Source organism: Oncorhynchus mykiss, chromosome 6 (genome assembly GCF_013265735.2).
Source record: "Oncorhynchus mykiss isolate Arlee chromosome 6, USDA_OmykA_1.1, whole genome shotgun sequence".
In the NCBI taxonomy this organism is placed as follows: Eukaryota; Metazoa; Chordata; class Actinopteri; order Salmoniformes; family Salmonidae; genus Oncorhynchus; species Oncorhynchus mykiss.
The window spans coordinates 92,665,032-92,681,672 of record NC_048570.1 but is presented as its reverse complement, the minus strand read 5'-3'; the positions used below and the strand labels follow the sequence as shown (position 1 = coordinate 92,681,672).

At 44.8% G+C, this 16,641-nt stretch overlaps 1 protein-coding gene across 1 annotated transcript; it reads left to right on the top strand.

Moving 5' to 3' along the window:
• The first annotated feature begins 1,407 nt into the window (after positions 1–1,407).
• On the top strand, positions 1,408–16,545 carry LOC118964981 (very-long-chain (3R)-3-hydroxyacyl-CoA dehydratase-like). Its single transcript, XM_036981561.1, has 11 exons — positions 1,408–1,850; positions 3,828–3,870; positions 3,967–4,040; positions 4,382–4,546; positions 4,684–4,735; positions 5,672–5,782; positions 8,039–8,166; positions 9,137–9,249; positions 15,015–15,121; positions 15,357–15,488; positions 16,341–16,545. Exons 1-11 carry the CDS (start codon positions 1,770–1,772, stop codon positions 16,415–16,417), a joined length of 1,083 nt encoding a protein of 360 aa, XP_036837456.1. The 5' UTR covers positions 1,408–1,769; the 3' UTR covers positions 16,418–16,545.
• The last annotated feature ends 96 nt before the right edge of the window (positions 16,546–16,641 follow it).

Sequence of the window (16,641 nt, the reverse complement as noted above, 5' to 3'; positions counted from 1 at the left end):
GGAGTGTTGGAGTGATGGAGTGTTGGAGTGTTGGAGTGATGGAGTGATGGAGTGATGGAGTGTTGGAGTGATGGAGTGTTGGAGTGTTGGAGTGTTGGAGTGATGGAGTGATGGAGTGTTGGAGTGATGGAGTGATGGAGTGTTGGAGTGTTGGAGTGATGGAGTGTTGGAGTGTTGGAGTGATGGAGTGTTGGAGTGTTGGAGTGTTGGAGTGATGGAGTGATGGAGTGTTGGAGTGATGGAGTGATGGAGTGTTGGAGTGTTGGAGTGATGGAGTGATGGAGTGTTGGAGTGTTGGAGTGTTGGAGTGATGGAGTGTTGGAGTGATGGAGTGATGGAGTGATGGAGTGTTGGAGTGATGGAGTGTTGGAGTGATGGAGTGATGGAGTGTTGGAGTGTTGGAGTGATGGAGTGTTGGAGTGATGGAGTGTTGGAGTGTTGGAGTGATGGAGTGTTGGAGTGTTGGAGTGTTGGAGTGATGGAGTGATGGAGTGATGGAGTGTTGGAGTGTTGGAGTGATGGAGTGTTGGAGTGATGGAGTGATGGAGTGATGGAGTGTTGGAGTGATGGAGTGTTGGAGTGATGGAGTGATGGAGTGTTGGAGTGTTGGAGTGATGGAGTGTTGGAGTGATGGAGTGATGGAGTGTTGGAGTGTTGGAGTGTTGGAGTGATGGAGTGATGGAGTGATGGAGTGTGCCCCTGGCTATCTGACAATAAATAAAAAATGGTCCCTTCTGGTTTTCTTAATATACCGAATTTGAAATGATTTATACTTTTAGTTTTGATACTTATGTACATTTTAGAAGTTCCATTTACTTTTTATACTTAAGTACATTTAAAACCAAATACTTTTACTCAAGTATTATTTTACTGGGTGACTTTCACTTTTAACTTAATAGAAAATGACAAGTAATCTTTACTTTCACTTAAGTATGACAACGGAGTTCTTTTTCCACCACTGATTACTTGACTGATTGTACAACAGTCACTTGTATTGTATGGACTGTATATAGTACATAACATGAGGGTGGATATCACTCAATCCTTTTCACACATCAGATGTAAATATTTCAGAAGGCATGAATTGGCTGGTGTCACATGGAGCGGAACATGACGCGAGCAGCCCTTGGATGTTGGTTTCACCCATAGCATACATGAAGCCCCGAATTAAAAAAAAAAAATTACCTTTGTAAGATCTGTACTTCTGTACAGTCCAAGACAAATCCAGAGACCATCCATATTATATGTATTTCCATTTAAATAGTATCAATGTTTTCAAACTTTTTTTAAAAATTGTACCGACTGTGCACGAGCACGTTCCTTCCTTTGTTTTGATTTGTGGGTGTAACGCGCACGTTGCGACACCTGAGCTACGTTCAATGCAGAAAAACGTACTGTAACGTTCAATTCAACGGAAACGGTGCTGTTCTGAACGACCAGTTCAAAAACGGGGAAGGCGTAGTTGGATGGGGTTTGTGTTGGAGGACCGCTGTGCCGCAGTCATTTATAGTAAATTGCTTCGATACACACGGAGCAAACGTACCTCAAAGTAAGTTCAAGATCGTTTTAGGGAACCGTGTCGTTCAGTACAAACCGTTAAGCAACGTAAACGTTCAATCGAACTGAACGCACCCCTGAGTATCATGGATGACTGTTTCCGCATCTAACCAGCTGTCCTAATGAATGAGGCGGAGGATCTCCAGCATTGCTTCTCAGTGATATAACAGCAAGGATATTAATTTCACTAACAGTACCTTTTAGATATCACAATGCAGACCCTCACACCCCACGTGTATTGGGCACAGCGTCATGCAGACATCTACCTGCGTGTGGAGCTGAGTGACGCTAAGGTATGTTACGGATGATCTCCGGGACCGACCTGTCATCGAGCTAGATGGTTAGGACAACAAGCCAGCTAGATGGTTAGGACAACAAGCCAGCTAGATGGTTAGGACAACAAGCCAGCTAGCTGGTTAGGACAACAAGCCAGCTAGATGGTTAGGACAACAAGCCAGCTAGATGGTTAGGACAACAAGCCAGCTAGATGGTTAGGACAACAAGCCAGATAGATGGTTAGGACAACAAGCCAGCTAGATGGCTAGGACAACAAGCCAGCTAGATGGTTAGGACAACAAGCCAGCTAGATGGCTAGGACAACAAGCCAGTTAGATGGCTAGTACAACAAGCCAGCTAGATGGTTAGGACAACAAGCCAGCTAGATGGCTAGAACAACAAGCCAGCTAGATGGCTAGGACAACAAGCCAGCTAGATGGTTAGGACAACAAGCCAGCTAGATGGCTAGGACAACAAGCCAGCTAGATGGTTTGGACAACAAGCCAGCTAGATGGCTAGGACAACAAGCCAGCTAGATGGTTAGGACAACAAGCCAGCTAGATGGTTAGGACAACAAGCCAGCTAGATGGTTAGGACAACAAGCCAGCTAGATGGTTAGGACAACAAGCCAGCTAGATGGTTAGGACAACAAGCCAGCTAGATGGTTAGGACAACAAGCCAGCTAGATGGTTAGGATAACAAGCCAGCTAGATGGTTAGGATAACAGCCAGCTAGATGGTTAGGACAACAAGCCAGCTAGATGGTTAGGACAACAAGCCAGCTAGATGGTTAGGATAACAAGCCAGCTAGATGGTTAGGATAACAGCCAGCTAGATGGTTAGGACAACAAGCCAGCTAGATGGTTAGGACAACAAGCCAGCTAGATGGTTAGGACAACAAGCCAGCTAGATGGTTAGGACAACAAGCCAGCTAGATGGTTAGGATAACAAGCCAGCTAGATGGTTAGGACAACAAGCCAGCTAGATGGTTAGGATAACAGCCAGCTAGATGGTTAGGACAACAAGCCAGCTAGATGGTTAGGACAACAAGCCAGCTAGATGGTTAGGATAACAAGCCAGCTAGATGGTTAGGACAACAAGCCAGCTAGATGGTTAGGATAACAAGCCAGCTAGATGGTTAGGATAACAAGCCAGCTAGATGGTTAGGATAACAAGCCAGCTAGATGGTTAGGACAACAAGCCAGCTAGATGGCCTCTTTCAGCCAGTAATAAGTGTATTTGTTTAAGCTCACTGCTGGACGTTGTCAATTGAATGCACGTCGCTGACATGAACAAATGACATACATGACATTAGCTACAATGCTGCTTAGAGAATGGACTGATAGCAGCCCCATGCTTACATGTTAGCTAGTAAGCTCGTACATCTAGCTAGATAATTTACCACTTGTTCTATTAGCTATACAGAGTGATAAAAAAAGTGTAGCATGTCACAAGACAGAGTAACATATATATATCATTTATATAACTTCTATATTATATATAGTTTCCTGAGGTCTTGATCCAGTGTTTCCACATAACAAAATCAGGTCGTCATGAGAAGTATGGTTCTCAACGAGGCGAGACAGTAGCCAACACTCAGCGACTGAAGCTAACTAGCTACTGTAATTCATATTGAGTTGTAGTAGCTAGTGGTGGTGGTGCATCCTACCAAATGTCAATGCTTCATAAAAGATTCAGGAATTGTCATGGTGATCGCTGGATCCAATTTAGCCAGTCAGCAAACACACACTCAAGGTACATCGTGACCACATGTACTCCAGCTACGTACTACTTACTGTATGTAATGTCATCAGAACACGTTTAGTGATGCTGTATGTGTGAAGGAAACACATCCGCCATTCAGTCACTTAGTTTGATCTCAACCAATGTTAGTGTGTGGTTTCTATGTTTAGCCTGGTAGCTGACAGTCTTCCGCTTTTTGAGTTGTTTGTTGTTGATGCATGACATTTTTCTTTTTGCATTTTTTTTTTTTAGGATCTTGAAATCTGCGTGCAAAACAACACCCTGCAATTCAAAGGTTGGTGGTTTGTATTACGCTGGAACAGAAAGAAGGAAAATACGTCTAGTCTGTACAGAGTGCATGGTATTAAACCGACGTTCCTTTGTTGGACAGCTCAGGGTCACGGCGCTAAAGGAGACCATGACTATGAGTTCAGTCTGGACTTCCTGGAACCAGTGAAACCTGAGGTATTCTATTATTTCCTATTCCAGAAATGTAGTTTTTTTTTCATTAGTGATAAATACCTCACACTCTTCTCAGTCTCAAAGACAAACATTCTCTTCTGGTACTAGAGATTGTTACTGTTCCCTGCTTGTGGTTTATTAGTAAGTGTGTCTTCCGCAGGAGGCTGCTCATGATAATGTCTGGAACGGAGCAAATGGAATGGAATGGAAACCATGTATTTGATACCATGCCACTGATTCCGCTCCAGTCATTACCACGAGCCCGTCCTCCCCAAATGAAGGTGCCACCAACCTCCTGTGGTATCTACAATTATTATCATACTCACTGTGTGTCTGTCTGCCAGGTTAGTCACAGGTCGACCCAGCGCCTGGTAAATGTGACAGTGAGGAAGCAAGAGCAGCGTTGGTGGGACAGACTCACTCTGCAGGAGAGGAAACCTCTCTTCCTGGCGCCAGACTTCGACCGTTGGCTCGACGAATCAGACGCGGAGATGGAGCTTCAGGCTAAGGTAGTAATGACCAGGGTCAGTTTTGGTACAACTTTTAGATGTAATACACAAGGAAGTATAAGGCTTTATTTATTTTGTCTTTTATAAGGGTGTTATGACATTTATTACACCTGACGGTCTGTCTGTTTTGTTTTCAGGAAGAGGAGAAGATAAACAAGGTCAGCATCGAGTCAAGAATCCGTAAAGACCGTAAGTACCGAGCGGTGCAGCTGTGAACACCGCGGCCCTTTTTATCTCTAATCTGAATATTTACATTTCTTGGTAAAGATGCTGTTGGTTTAGACCAGGGATCATCAACTACGTTCAGCCTCAGGCTGATATATTTATTTTTCATTAACCAGTTGGTCGGCAGACCGGAACATGAGCACAAATCATTTGTAGACTGCAATTTGACGGCAAGAATCCAAAAACGGATCATTTGAAACGTTGCTTAAAGTTGTATCCGATCACGTCTCTCTCTATTATACTTGAGAACAGATTTGACTAAATGAACATCCTGGTGTTTTTACACCCTTACACCCTCCAACAATGAAAATGCAAAAAGAAAAAAAAGAAAGAAAAATGCAACTTTTTTTTTTTCTCTGAAAAGTTGTGGGGCCAAATAAATCCACCGCGCACCGCCAACTGGCCGCCAACCCTGGTTTTGACTGTGCTTCATCTTTTAGTTTATACCACACACAAGTACAAACTACCTTTTTTATGTACTTGATATTTGATAATGTAAACATCTGAAATGTCAAATCATTTTGGTTTTGGTTATAGACATAAAAAACCAACTGACTGGAGTTTCCTTTTGTATTTTTTGAATTGTGTTTTTATTGAAAGCTGTACAATGTTCTCTCAGCCTACCTGGGCCTGAAGAAGGGCTATCTGTTCATGTACAACCTGATGTTATGTGTTTTAAAGATGGTAATATGTGGTTTGTTCTCTCAGCCTACCTGAGCCTGAAGAAGGGCTGTCTGTTCATGTACAACCTGATGTTATGTGTTTTAAAGATGTTGTATGGTAATATGTGGTTTGTTCTCTCAGCCTACCTGAGCCTGAAGAAGGGCTATCTGTTCATGTACAACCTGATGTTATGTGTTTTAAAGATGTTGTATGGTAATATGTGGTTTGTTCTCTCAGCCTACCTGGGCCTGAAGAAGGGCTATCTGTTCATGTACAACCTAGTCCAGTTCCTGGGCTTCTCCTGGATCTTTGTCAACATGACCGTCCGTCTCTTCATCCTGGGACAAGGTCAGTGGTCCAGAGCCTGCTGAGGGTCCAGCCTTGTTAGTAGCTGTTGTTTGTTGGTTGGTTGTCTTGACAGTTGACGACAGCGTTGGCCATAGATAGACACACAGTAGGTGAAGTCAGTGTTTCAGGGATAGAAAAGAATACAATCAGAATCATTCCTTTTCCACAGCTACAGTTGGAACTAGCTACCTCAGAACTGGTTCTTCATCATAATGTGAGAGAGTTAGTATTAGATGGCTCATATAAACACTAATATTTACATACATTATCATTCTTCCTCCTCAATTTTTTTTTTTAGCTGAAAGCTGTCTAGTCGTGTTTCTGAAAGCTGTCTAGTTTATATTCAGTTGTGTTTCTGTGAAGTGATCTGAGTGAGTCAGATTAAACCACACCAGCGAGCCAATGTGTTACTTCCCTAGAATAACTAAACAGGCTCTTTATTCATAGATGTGTCCATTTGAATATGAGAAAGAGAACATTGACTGTTAGTCTGTAGATTCATTTGTCTTGCAAATAGCTTTGAATAGCCTGGTGGTCCAGTCTGTTTGGCGTTTTAGCCAAATTCTGTTTGTATGTCTTCACAACATTTTAAGAGTTGACTACAGCAGTAGTTGCCACCCTGTTGTGTTTGGTCTATCCGCAGAGATACTCGAGGACACTAATGAGAACGTAGACCTACTGGTGAAATACACGTCAAGTGGTACTTGGGGTGTACTTCAGGCACAGCTAAATGTGATTGGTGTAGAGCCACTAAAATAGGTTGAGAACCACTGGATTTGAGCACGTACAGTATGGAACCAGGCTACTCTGGATGTGCAGTGTTTGGCCTACACCTCTGTGTAGCACCACTGTATAGCACCACTGTATAGCACCACTGTATAGTACCACTGTATAGCACCACTGTATAGCACCACTGTATAGTACCACTGTATAGCACCACTGTATAGTACCACTGTATAGCACCACTGTGTAGCACCACTGTGTTGCACCACTGTATAGTACCACTGTGTAGCACCACTGTATAGTACCACTGTATAGCACCACTGTGTAGCACCACTGTATAGTACCACTGTGTAGCACCACTGTATAGCACCACTGTATAGTACCACTGTGTAGCACCACTGTGTAGCACCACTGTATAGTACCACTGTATAGTACCACTGTATAGTACCACTGTATAGCACCACTGTGTAGCACCACTGTATAGTACCACTGTGTAGCACCACTGTATAGCACCACTGTATAGTACCACTGTGTAGCACCACTGTATAGTACCACTGTGTTGCACCACTGTATAGTACCACTGTATAGTACCACTGTGTAGCACCACTGTATAGTACCACTGTATAGTACCACTGTGTAGCACCACCGTGTAGCACCACTGTATAGTACCACTGTATAGTACCACTGTGTAGCACCACTGTATAGCACCACTGTGTTGCACCACTGTATAGCACCACCGTGTAGCACCACTGTATAGTACCACTGTATAGTACCACTGTGTAGCACCACTGTATAGTACCACTGTATAGTACCACTGTGTAGCACCACTGTATAGTACCACTGTGTTGCACCACTGTATAGCACCACTGTGTAGCACCACTGTGTAGCACCACTGTATAGTACCACTGTATAGTACCACTGTGTAGCACCACTGTATAGCACCACTGTGTAACTGTGTTCTACCTCTCCACTGTGTAACTGTGTTCTACCTCTCCACTGTGTAACTGTGTTCTACCTCTCCACTGTGTAACTGTGTTCTACCTCTCTACTGTGTAACTGTGTTCTACCTCTCCACTGTGTAACTGTGTTCTACCTCTCCACTGTGTAACTGTGTTCTACCTCTCCACTGTGTAACTGTGTTCTACCTCTCCACTGTGTAACTGTGTTCTACCTATCCACTGTGTAACTGTGTTCTACCTCTCCACTGTGTAACTGTGTTCTACCTCTCCACTGTGTAACTGTGTTCTACCTCTCCACTGTGTAACTGTGTTCTACCTCTCCACTGTGTAACTGTGTTCTACCTCTCCACTGTGTAACTGTGTTCTACCTCTCCACTGTGTAACTGTGTTCTACCTCTCCACTGTGTAACTGTGTTCTACCTCTCCACTGTGTAACTGTGTTCTACCTCTCCACTGTGTAACTGTGTTCTACCTCTCCACTGTGTAACTGTGTTCTACCGCTCCACTGTGTAACTGTTTTCTACCTCTCCACTGTGTAACTGTGTTCTACCTCTCTTTCTCTCCCTCTTGCCAGACTCGTTCTATGACACGTTCCACACCATTGCTGACATGATGTATTTCTGTCAGATGATGGCCGTAGCAGAGGTCATGAACCCTCTAGTGGGTCTGGTCAAGACAGGGGTGTTCCCTGCTATGATCCAGGTAGGGTTCAATCCAAACACACAGAAAAATAACTTTCAAAATGACTTGGGTTTAAAATAAAAAAAAAAACATGCTAATTTAGGTTACATTGACTTTTTAGTTGTTTTTGGTTAGTCAAAGCTAAAGTTAACGGCAATGGTTTTGTAAACCAACCCAAAGCAAAGATTCTCTCCTTGCCCATAGGAGACTTTCAGGTTGAGGCCGGGATGCATTCGGGTTGAGGCCGGGATGCATTCGGGTTGAGGCCGGGATGCATTCGGGTTGAGGCCGGGGTGCATTCGGGTTGAGGCCGGGGTGCATTCGGGTTGAGGCCGGGGTGCATTCGGGTTGAGGCCGGGATGCATTCGGGTTGAGGCCGGGATGCATTCGGGTTGAGGCCGGGATGCATTCGGGTTGAGGCCGGGGTGCATTCGGGTTGAGGCCGGGGTGCATTCGGGTTGAGGCCGGGGTGCATTCGGGTTGAGGCCGGGGTGCATTCGGGTTGAGGCCGGGATGCATTCAGGTTGAGGCCGGGATGCATTCAGGTTGAGGCCGGGATGCATTCAGGTTGAGGCCGGGATGCATTCAGGTTGAGGCCGGGATGCATTCAGGTTGAGGCCGGCCGGGATGCATTCAGGTTGAGGCCGGCCGGGATGCATTCAGGTTGAGGCCGGCCGGGATGCATTCAGGTTGAGGCCGGCCGGGATGCATTCAGGTTGAGGCCGGCCGGGATGCATTCAGGTTGAGGCCGGCCGGGATGCATTCAGGGCGAGGCCGGGATGCATTCAGGGCGAGGCCGGGATGCATTCAGGGCGAGGCCGGGATGCATTCAGGTTGAGGCCGGGATGCATTCAGGTTGAGGCCGGGATGCATTCAGGTTGAGGCCGGGATGCATTCAGGGCGAGGACAAGTGATTTTGTATTTAGGGTGAATTAACCCTTTAATGAAGTGTGTTTCTGTGATTTTTTGTTGTTGTTGTTGACCTGTCCAGGTGGTGGGTAGGAACGTAATCCTGTTTGTGATCTTCGGTAGTCTGGAGGAGATGCAGAACAAAGCAGTGGTCTTCTTCGTCTTCTACCTCTGGAGCACCATAGAGATCTTCAGGTGACTCTACCTCTATAGTCAATATAGATCTACAGGTGACTCTACCTCTATAGTCAATATAGATCTACAGGTGACTCTACCTCTATAGTACAGTTAATATAGATCTACAGGTGACTCTACCTCTATAGTATAGTCAATAGAGATCTACAGGTGACTCTACCTCTATAGTCAATATAGATCTACAGGTGACTCTACCTCTATAGTCAATATAGATCTACAGGTGGCTCTACCTCTATAGTCAATATAGATCTACAGGTGACTCTACCTCTATAGTCAATATAGATCTACAGGTGACTCTACCTCTATAGTCAATATAGATCTTCAGGTGACTCTACCTCTATAGTCAATATAGATCTACAGGTGACTCTACCTCTATAGTCAATATAGATCTTCAGGTGACTCTACCTCTATAGTATAGTCAATATAGATCTACAGGTGACACTACCTCTATAGTCAATATAGATCTACAGGTGACTCTACCTCTATAGTACAGTTAATATAGATCTACAGGTGGCTCTACCTCTATAGTATAGTTAATATAGATCTACAGGTGACTCTACCTCTATAGTATAGTCAATATAGATCTACAGGTGACTACCTCTATAGTCAATATAGATCTACAGGTGACTCTACCTCTATAGTAAATATAGATCTACAGGTGACTCTACCTCTATAGTATAGTCAATATAGATCTACAGGTGACTCTACCTCTATAGTCAATATAGATCTACAGGTGACTCTACCTCTATAGTACAGTTAATATAGATCTACAGGTGACTCTACCTCTATAGTATAGTCAATAGAGATCTACAGGTGACTCTACCTCTATAGTCAATATAGATCTACAGGTGACTCTACCTCTATAGTCAATATAGATCTACAGGTGGCTCTACCTCTATAGTCAATATAGATCTACAGGTGACTCTACCTCTATAGTCAATATAGATCTACAGGTGACTCTACCTCTATAGTCAATATAGATCTTCAGGTGACTCTACCTCTATAGTCAATATAGATCTACAGGTGACTCTACCTCTATAGTCAATATAGATCTTCAGGTGACTCTACCTCTATAGTATAGTCAATATAGATCTACAGGTGACTCTACCTCTATAGTCAATATAGATCTTCAGGTGACTCTACCTCTATAGTCAATATAGATCTACAGGTGACTCTACCTCTATAGTCAATATAGATCTTCAGGTGACTCTACCTCTATAGTCAATATAGATCTACAGGTGACTCTACCTCTATAGTCAATATAGATCTTCAGGTGACTCTACCTCTATAGTATAGTCAATATAGATCTACAGGTGACACTACCTCTATAGTCAATATAGATCTACAGGTGACTCTACCTCTATAGTACAGTTAATATAGATCTACAGGTGGCTCTACCTCTATAGTATAGTTAATATAGATCTACAGGTGACTCTACCTCTATAGTATAGTCAATATAGATCTACAGGTGACTACCTCTATAGTCAATATAGATCTACAGGTGACTCTACCTCTATAGTAAATATAGATCTACAGGTGACTCTACCTCTATAGTATAGTCAATATAGATCTACAGGTGACTCTATAGTATAGTTAATATAGATCTACAGGTGGCTCTACCTCTATAGTATAGTCAATATAGATCTACAGGTGGCTCTACCTCTATAGTCAATATAGATCTACAGGTGGCTCTACCTCTATAGTAAATATAGATCTACAGGTGACTCTACCTCTATAGTATAGTCAATATAGATCTACAGGTGGCTCTACCTCTATAGTCAATATAGATCTACAGGTGACTCTACCTCTATAGTCAATATAGATCTACAGGTGACTCTACCTCTATAGTAAATATAGATCTACAGGTGACTCTACCTCTATAGTATAGTCAATATAGATCTACAGGTGGCTCTACCTCTATAGTCAATATAGATCTACAGGTGGCTCTACCTCTATAGTCAATATAGATCTACAGGTGACTCTACCTCTATAGTAAATATAGATCTACAGGTGACTCTACCTCTATAGTATAGTCAATATAGATCTACAGGTGGCTCTACCTCTATAGTCAATATAGATCTACAGGTGACTCTACCTCTATAGTCAATATAGATCTACAGGTGACTCTACCTCTATAGTTAATATAGATCTACAGGTGACTCTACCTCAATACAGCTCACATCCAGATAACGGCCAAAATAAAGGAAACACGACATAAAGTTGCTTCAATACACCTCCTCATAGATTCTACAGGTTCTGGAACTCTATTGGAGGGATGTGACATCGTTCTATTGGAGGGATGTGACATCGTTCTATTGGAGGGATGTGACTTCGTTCTATTGGAGGGATGTGACATCGTTCTATTGGAGGGATGTGACATCGTTCTATTGGAGGGATGTGACATCGTTCTATTGGAGGGATGTGACATCGTTCTATTGGAGGGATGTGACATCGTTCTATTGGAGGGATGTGACATCATTCTATTGGAGGGATGTGACATTATTCTTCCACCAGAAAATTCCATAATGTGGTGTTTTGTTGATGGCGGTGCACCATGTCAGGCTCTGCAACAGAATCTCCCAGAGGTGTTGAATTGGGTTGAGATCTGGAGACTGAAACGGCCAGGGTAAATGGTTTACGTTGTTTTCATGGGTTTTCCTTAACTCTTTTTCTATAACCTCAACTTTAGTCTCCTCACCTGCGATCGAAGTATCCTAAAGAGTGGTTCGGTGTTAGATATATGGTGTAAGGAAATTGTCATCAATCAATCAAATGTATTTATATAGCCCTTCTTACATCAGCTGATATCTCAAAGTGCTGTACAGAAACCCAGCCTAAAACCCCAAACAGCAAGTATTGCAGATGTAGAAGCACGGTGGCTAGGAAAAACTCCCTAGAAAGGCAGGAACCTAAGAGGAAACCTAGAGAGGAACCAGGCTCTGAGGGGAGGCCAGTCCTCTTCTGGCTGTGCCGGGTGGAGATTAGAAACCTAGAGAGGAACCAGGCTCCGAGGGGTTGCCAGTCCTCTTCTGGCTGTGCCGGGTGGAGATTAGAAACCTAGAGAGGAAACAGGCTCCGAGGGGTGGCCAGTCCTCTTCTGGCTGTGCCGGGTGGAGATTAGAAACTTAGAGAGGAACCAGGCTCTGAGGGGTGGCCAGTCCTCTTCTGGCTGTGCCGGGTGGAGATTAGAAACCTAGAGAGGAACCAGGCTCCGAGGGGTTGCCAGTCCTCTTCTGGCTGTGCCGGGTGGAGATTAGAAACCTAGAGAGGAAACAGGCTCCGAGGGGTGGCCAGTCCTCTTCTGGCTGTGCCGGGTGGAGATTAGAAACTTAGAGAGGAACCAGGCTCCGAGGGGTGGCCAATCCTCTTCTGGCTGTGCCGGGTGGAGATTAGAAACCTAGAGAGGAACCAGGCTCCGAGGGGTGGCCAGTCCTCTTCTGGCTGTGCCGGGTGGAGCTCCCATGAATGGACCAGCTAGTGAGGCTAGTTGTAACCATGAATGGACCAGCTTGTGAGGCTAGTTGTAACCATGAATGGACCAGCTAGTGAGACTAGTTGTAACCATGAATGGACCAGCTAGTGAGGCTAGTTGTAACCATGAATGGACCAGCTAGTGAGGCTAGTTGTAACCATGAATGGACCAGCTAGTGAGGCTAGTTGTAACTATGAATGGACATTTTATTACCAGCTAGTGAGGCTAGTTGTAACCATGAATGGACCAGCTAGTGAGGCTAGTTGTAACTATGAATGGACATTTTATTACCAGCTAGTGAGACTAGTTGTAACCATGAATGGACCAGCTAGTGAGACTAGTTGTAAGCATGAATGGATCAGCTAGTGAGGCTAGTTGTAACCATGAATGGACCAGCTAGTGAGGCTAGTTGTAACCATGAATGGACCAGCTAGTGAAGCTAGTTGTAACCATGAATGGACCAGCTAGTGAGACTAGTTGTAACCATGAATGGACCAGCTAGTGAGGCTAGTTGTAACCATGAATGGACCAGCTAGTGAGGCTAGTTGTAACCATGAATGGACCAGCTAGTGAGGCTAGTTGTAACCATGAATGGACATTATATTACCAGCTAGTGAGGCTAGTTGTAACCATGAATGGACCAGCTAGTGAGACTAGTTGTAACCATGAATGGACCAGCTAGTGAGGCTAGTTGTAACCATGAATGGACCAGCTAGTGAGGCTAGTTGTAACCATGAATGGACCAGCTAGTGAGGCTAGTTGTAACCATGAATGGACCAGCTAGTGAGGCTAGTTGTAACCATGAATGGACCAGCTAGTGAGGCTAGTTGTAACCATGAATGGACCAGCTAATGAGGCTAGTTGTAACCATGAATGTACCAGCTAGTGAGGCTAGTTGTAACCATGAATGGACCAGCTAGTGAGGCTAGTTGTAACCATGAATGGACCAGCTAGTGAGGCTAGTTGTAACCATGAATGGACCAGCTAGTGAGGCTAGTTGTAACCATGAATGGACCAGCTAGTGAGGCTAGTTGTAACCATGAATGGACCAGCTAGTGAGACTAGTTGTAACCATGAATGGACCAGCTAGTGAGGCTAGTTGTAACCGTGAATGGACCAGCTAGTGAGGCTAGTTGTAACCGTGAATGGACCAGCTAGTGAGGCTAGTTGTAACCGTGAATGGACCAGCTAGTGAGGCTAGTTGTAACCGTGAATGGACCAGCTAGTGAGGCTAGTTGTAACCGTGAATGGACCAGCTAGTGAGGCTAGTTGTAACCGTGAATGGACCAGCTAGTGAGGCTAGTTGTAACCGTGAATGGACCAGCTAGTGAGGCTAGTTGTAACCGTGAATGGACCAGCTAGTGAGGCTAGTTGTAACCATGAATGGACCAGCTAGTGAGACTAGTTGTAAGCATGAATGGACATTATATTACCAGCTAGTGAGGCTAGTTGTAACCATGAATGGACCAGCTAGTGAGGCTAGTTGTAAGCATTTCGCAGGTACCCGTTTTACACGTTGGCCTGCACTGTATTGCAGCCGTCTCACTAATGCTGTTACTGTTGTTATTTGCCTGTTCTACATGAAGACCTGCATTGTATTGCTGTTTTGTTGTCTGTCCCAGGTATCCATTCTACATGTTGACCTGCATTGTATTGCTGTTTTGTTGTCTGTCCCAGGTATCCATTCTACATGTTGACCTGCATTGTATTGCTCCCTGCTTGTGAATGATGCTAAATAAACCTGTTGTTTTGTCGTCTGTCCCAGGTATCCATTCTACATGTTGACCTGCATTGTATTGCTCACTGCTTGTGAATGATGCTAAATAAACCTGTTGTTTTGTCGTCTGTCCCAGGTATCCATTCTACACGTTGACCTGCATTGTATTGCTCACTGCTTGTGAATGATGCTAAATAAACCTGTTGTTTTGTCGTCTGTCCCAGGTATCCATTCTACATGTTGACCTGCATTGTATTGCTCACTGCTTGTGAATGATGCTAAATAAACCTGTTGTTTTGTCGTCTGTCCCAGGTATCCATTCTACCTGTTGACCTGCATTGTATTGCTCCCTGCTTGTGAATGATGCTAAATAAACCTGTTGTTTTGTCGTCTGTCCCAGGTATCCATTCTACATGTTGACCTGCATTGTATTGCTCACTGCTTGTGAATGATGCTAAATAAACCTGTTGTTTTGTCGTCTGTCCCAGGTATCCATTCTACACGCTGGCCTGCATTGTATTGCTCACTGCTTGTGAATGATGCTAAATAAACCTGTTGTTTTGTCGTCTGTCCCAGGTATCCATTCTACATGCTGGCCTGCATCGACACAGACTGGAAGCTGCTGACCTGGCTCAGATACTCCATCTGGATGCCCCTCTACCCTCTGGGGGTGCTAGCAGAGGGTCAGTGGACCTGTCACACACACACACCACACACCACACACACACACACACACACACACACACACCACACACACACTCCTCAGAGAGCTCTATGCCTGCTATATTCACTTATTGTAAATTGTATGTAAATAATTGTGGTATGATGTTTGTAGTCAAACAAGATATTACTTAGTTTATTACCAAGATATCCGAGTGTTGCTATGTATTCCTGTCTGTCCTGTCTGTTTCCTCTTAGCTATCGCTGTGATCCAGTCCCTGCCTATCTTCGATGAGACCCGTCTGTACAGCATCCCTCTACCTACGGTCCTGGGCTCATCCTTCAGCTTTTCCTTCACTCTGAAGATCTACCTGGCCCTCATGTTCCTCGGTCAGTTAGTACCACCCTCTGACCCCACCCTCTAACCCCACCCTCTGACCCCACCCTCTAACCCCACCCTCTGACCCCACCCTCTAACCCCACCCTCTAAACCCATACACTAACCCTCTCTCTACCCCTCCACCCTAACCCTCTCTCCACCCTAACCCTCTCTCTACCCTAAGCCTCTACCCTAACCCTCCACCCTAACCCTCCACCCTATAACCCTCTACCCTAACCCTCTACCCTAACCCTCTACCCTAACCCTCCACCCCTACTCACCCTAACCCTCTACCCTAACCCTCTACCCTAACCCTCTACCCTAACCCTCCACCCTAACCCTCCACCGTAACCCTCTACCCTAACCCTCTACCCTAACCCTCTACCCTAACCCTCTACCCTAACCCTCTACTCACCCTAACCCTCTACCCTAACCCTCTACCCTAACCCTCCACCCTAACCCTCCACCCTAACCCTCCACCCTAACCCTCTACCCTAACCCTCTACCCCTAACCCTCTACCCTAACCCTCTCTCTGACCCTCTCTCTGACCCTCTCTCTAACCCTCTACCTAACCCTCTACCCTAACCCTCTACCCTAACCCTCTCTCTGACCCTCTCTCTAACCCTCTACCCTAACCCTCTCTCTGACCCTCTTTCTGACCCTCTCTCTGACCCTCCAGCTGTATCTATCTGTCATGTTTCAGGATCTGTTAATGTCTCTAAGGGAGAAACATTCACTTTGGGTCAAAATACGATTTGTTTTCTTACAGTATATTTGCTTGGACTTGTCTTTCTGGCCAAGTGGATGGAGTTTTCACTTAACAAACATTTTAAATGATAAAAAGTAGTTTTTTTCTTCCCAGGTCTGTTCATCAACTTCCGCCACCTGTTTCGCCAGAGGAGGAGACGAATGCGCTCCAGGAAGAGGAAAAATAACTAACGGATAGAAAGATACACCTCACGATCTCTCCAGTCTCACTGCTGGTTGCCTTTTCACACCTCTCCTCTCCTCACACCTCTCTCTCTCTTCTCTCCTCTCCTCTCCTTACACCTCTCTTCTCTCCTCACCTCACCCCTCTGTCCTCGCTCTCTTCTCTCCTTACCTCACACCTCCGTCCTCTCTCTCTTCTCTCCTCACCTCACACCTCTGTCCTCTCTCTTCTC

Bases quoted from the DNA above. Each gene is read 5' to 3' on its own strand.
- LOC118964981 (XM_036981561.1), top strand. From the start codon at position 1,770: ATGCAGACCCTCACACCCCACGTGTATTGGGCACAGCGTCATGCAGAC. The intron at 1,851-3,827 runs GTATGTTACGGA...TTTTTTTTTTAG, and splicing joins TGGAGCTGAGTGACGCTAAG to GATCTTGAAATCTGCGTGCA. The intron at 8,167-9,136 runs GTAGGGTTCAAT...TGACCTGTCCAG, and splicing joins TGTTCCCTGCTATGATCCAG to GTGGTGGGTAGGAACGTAAT.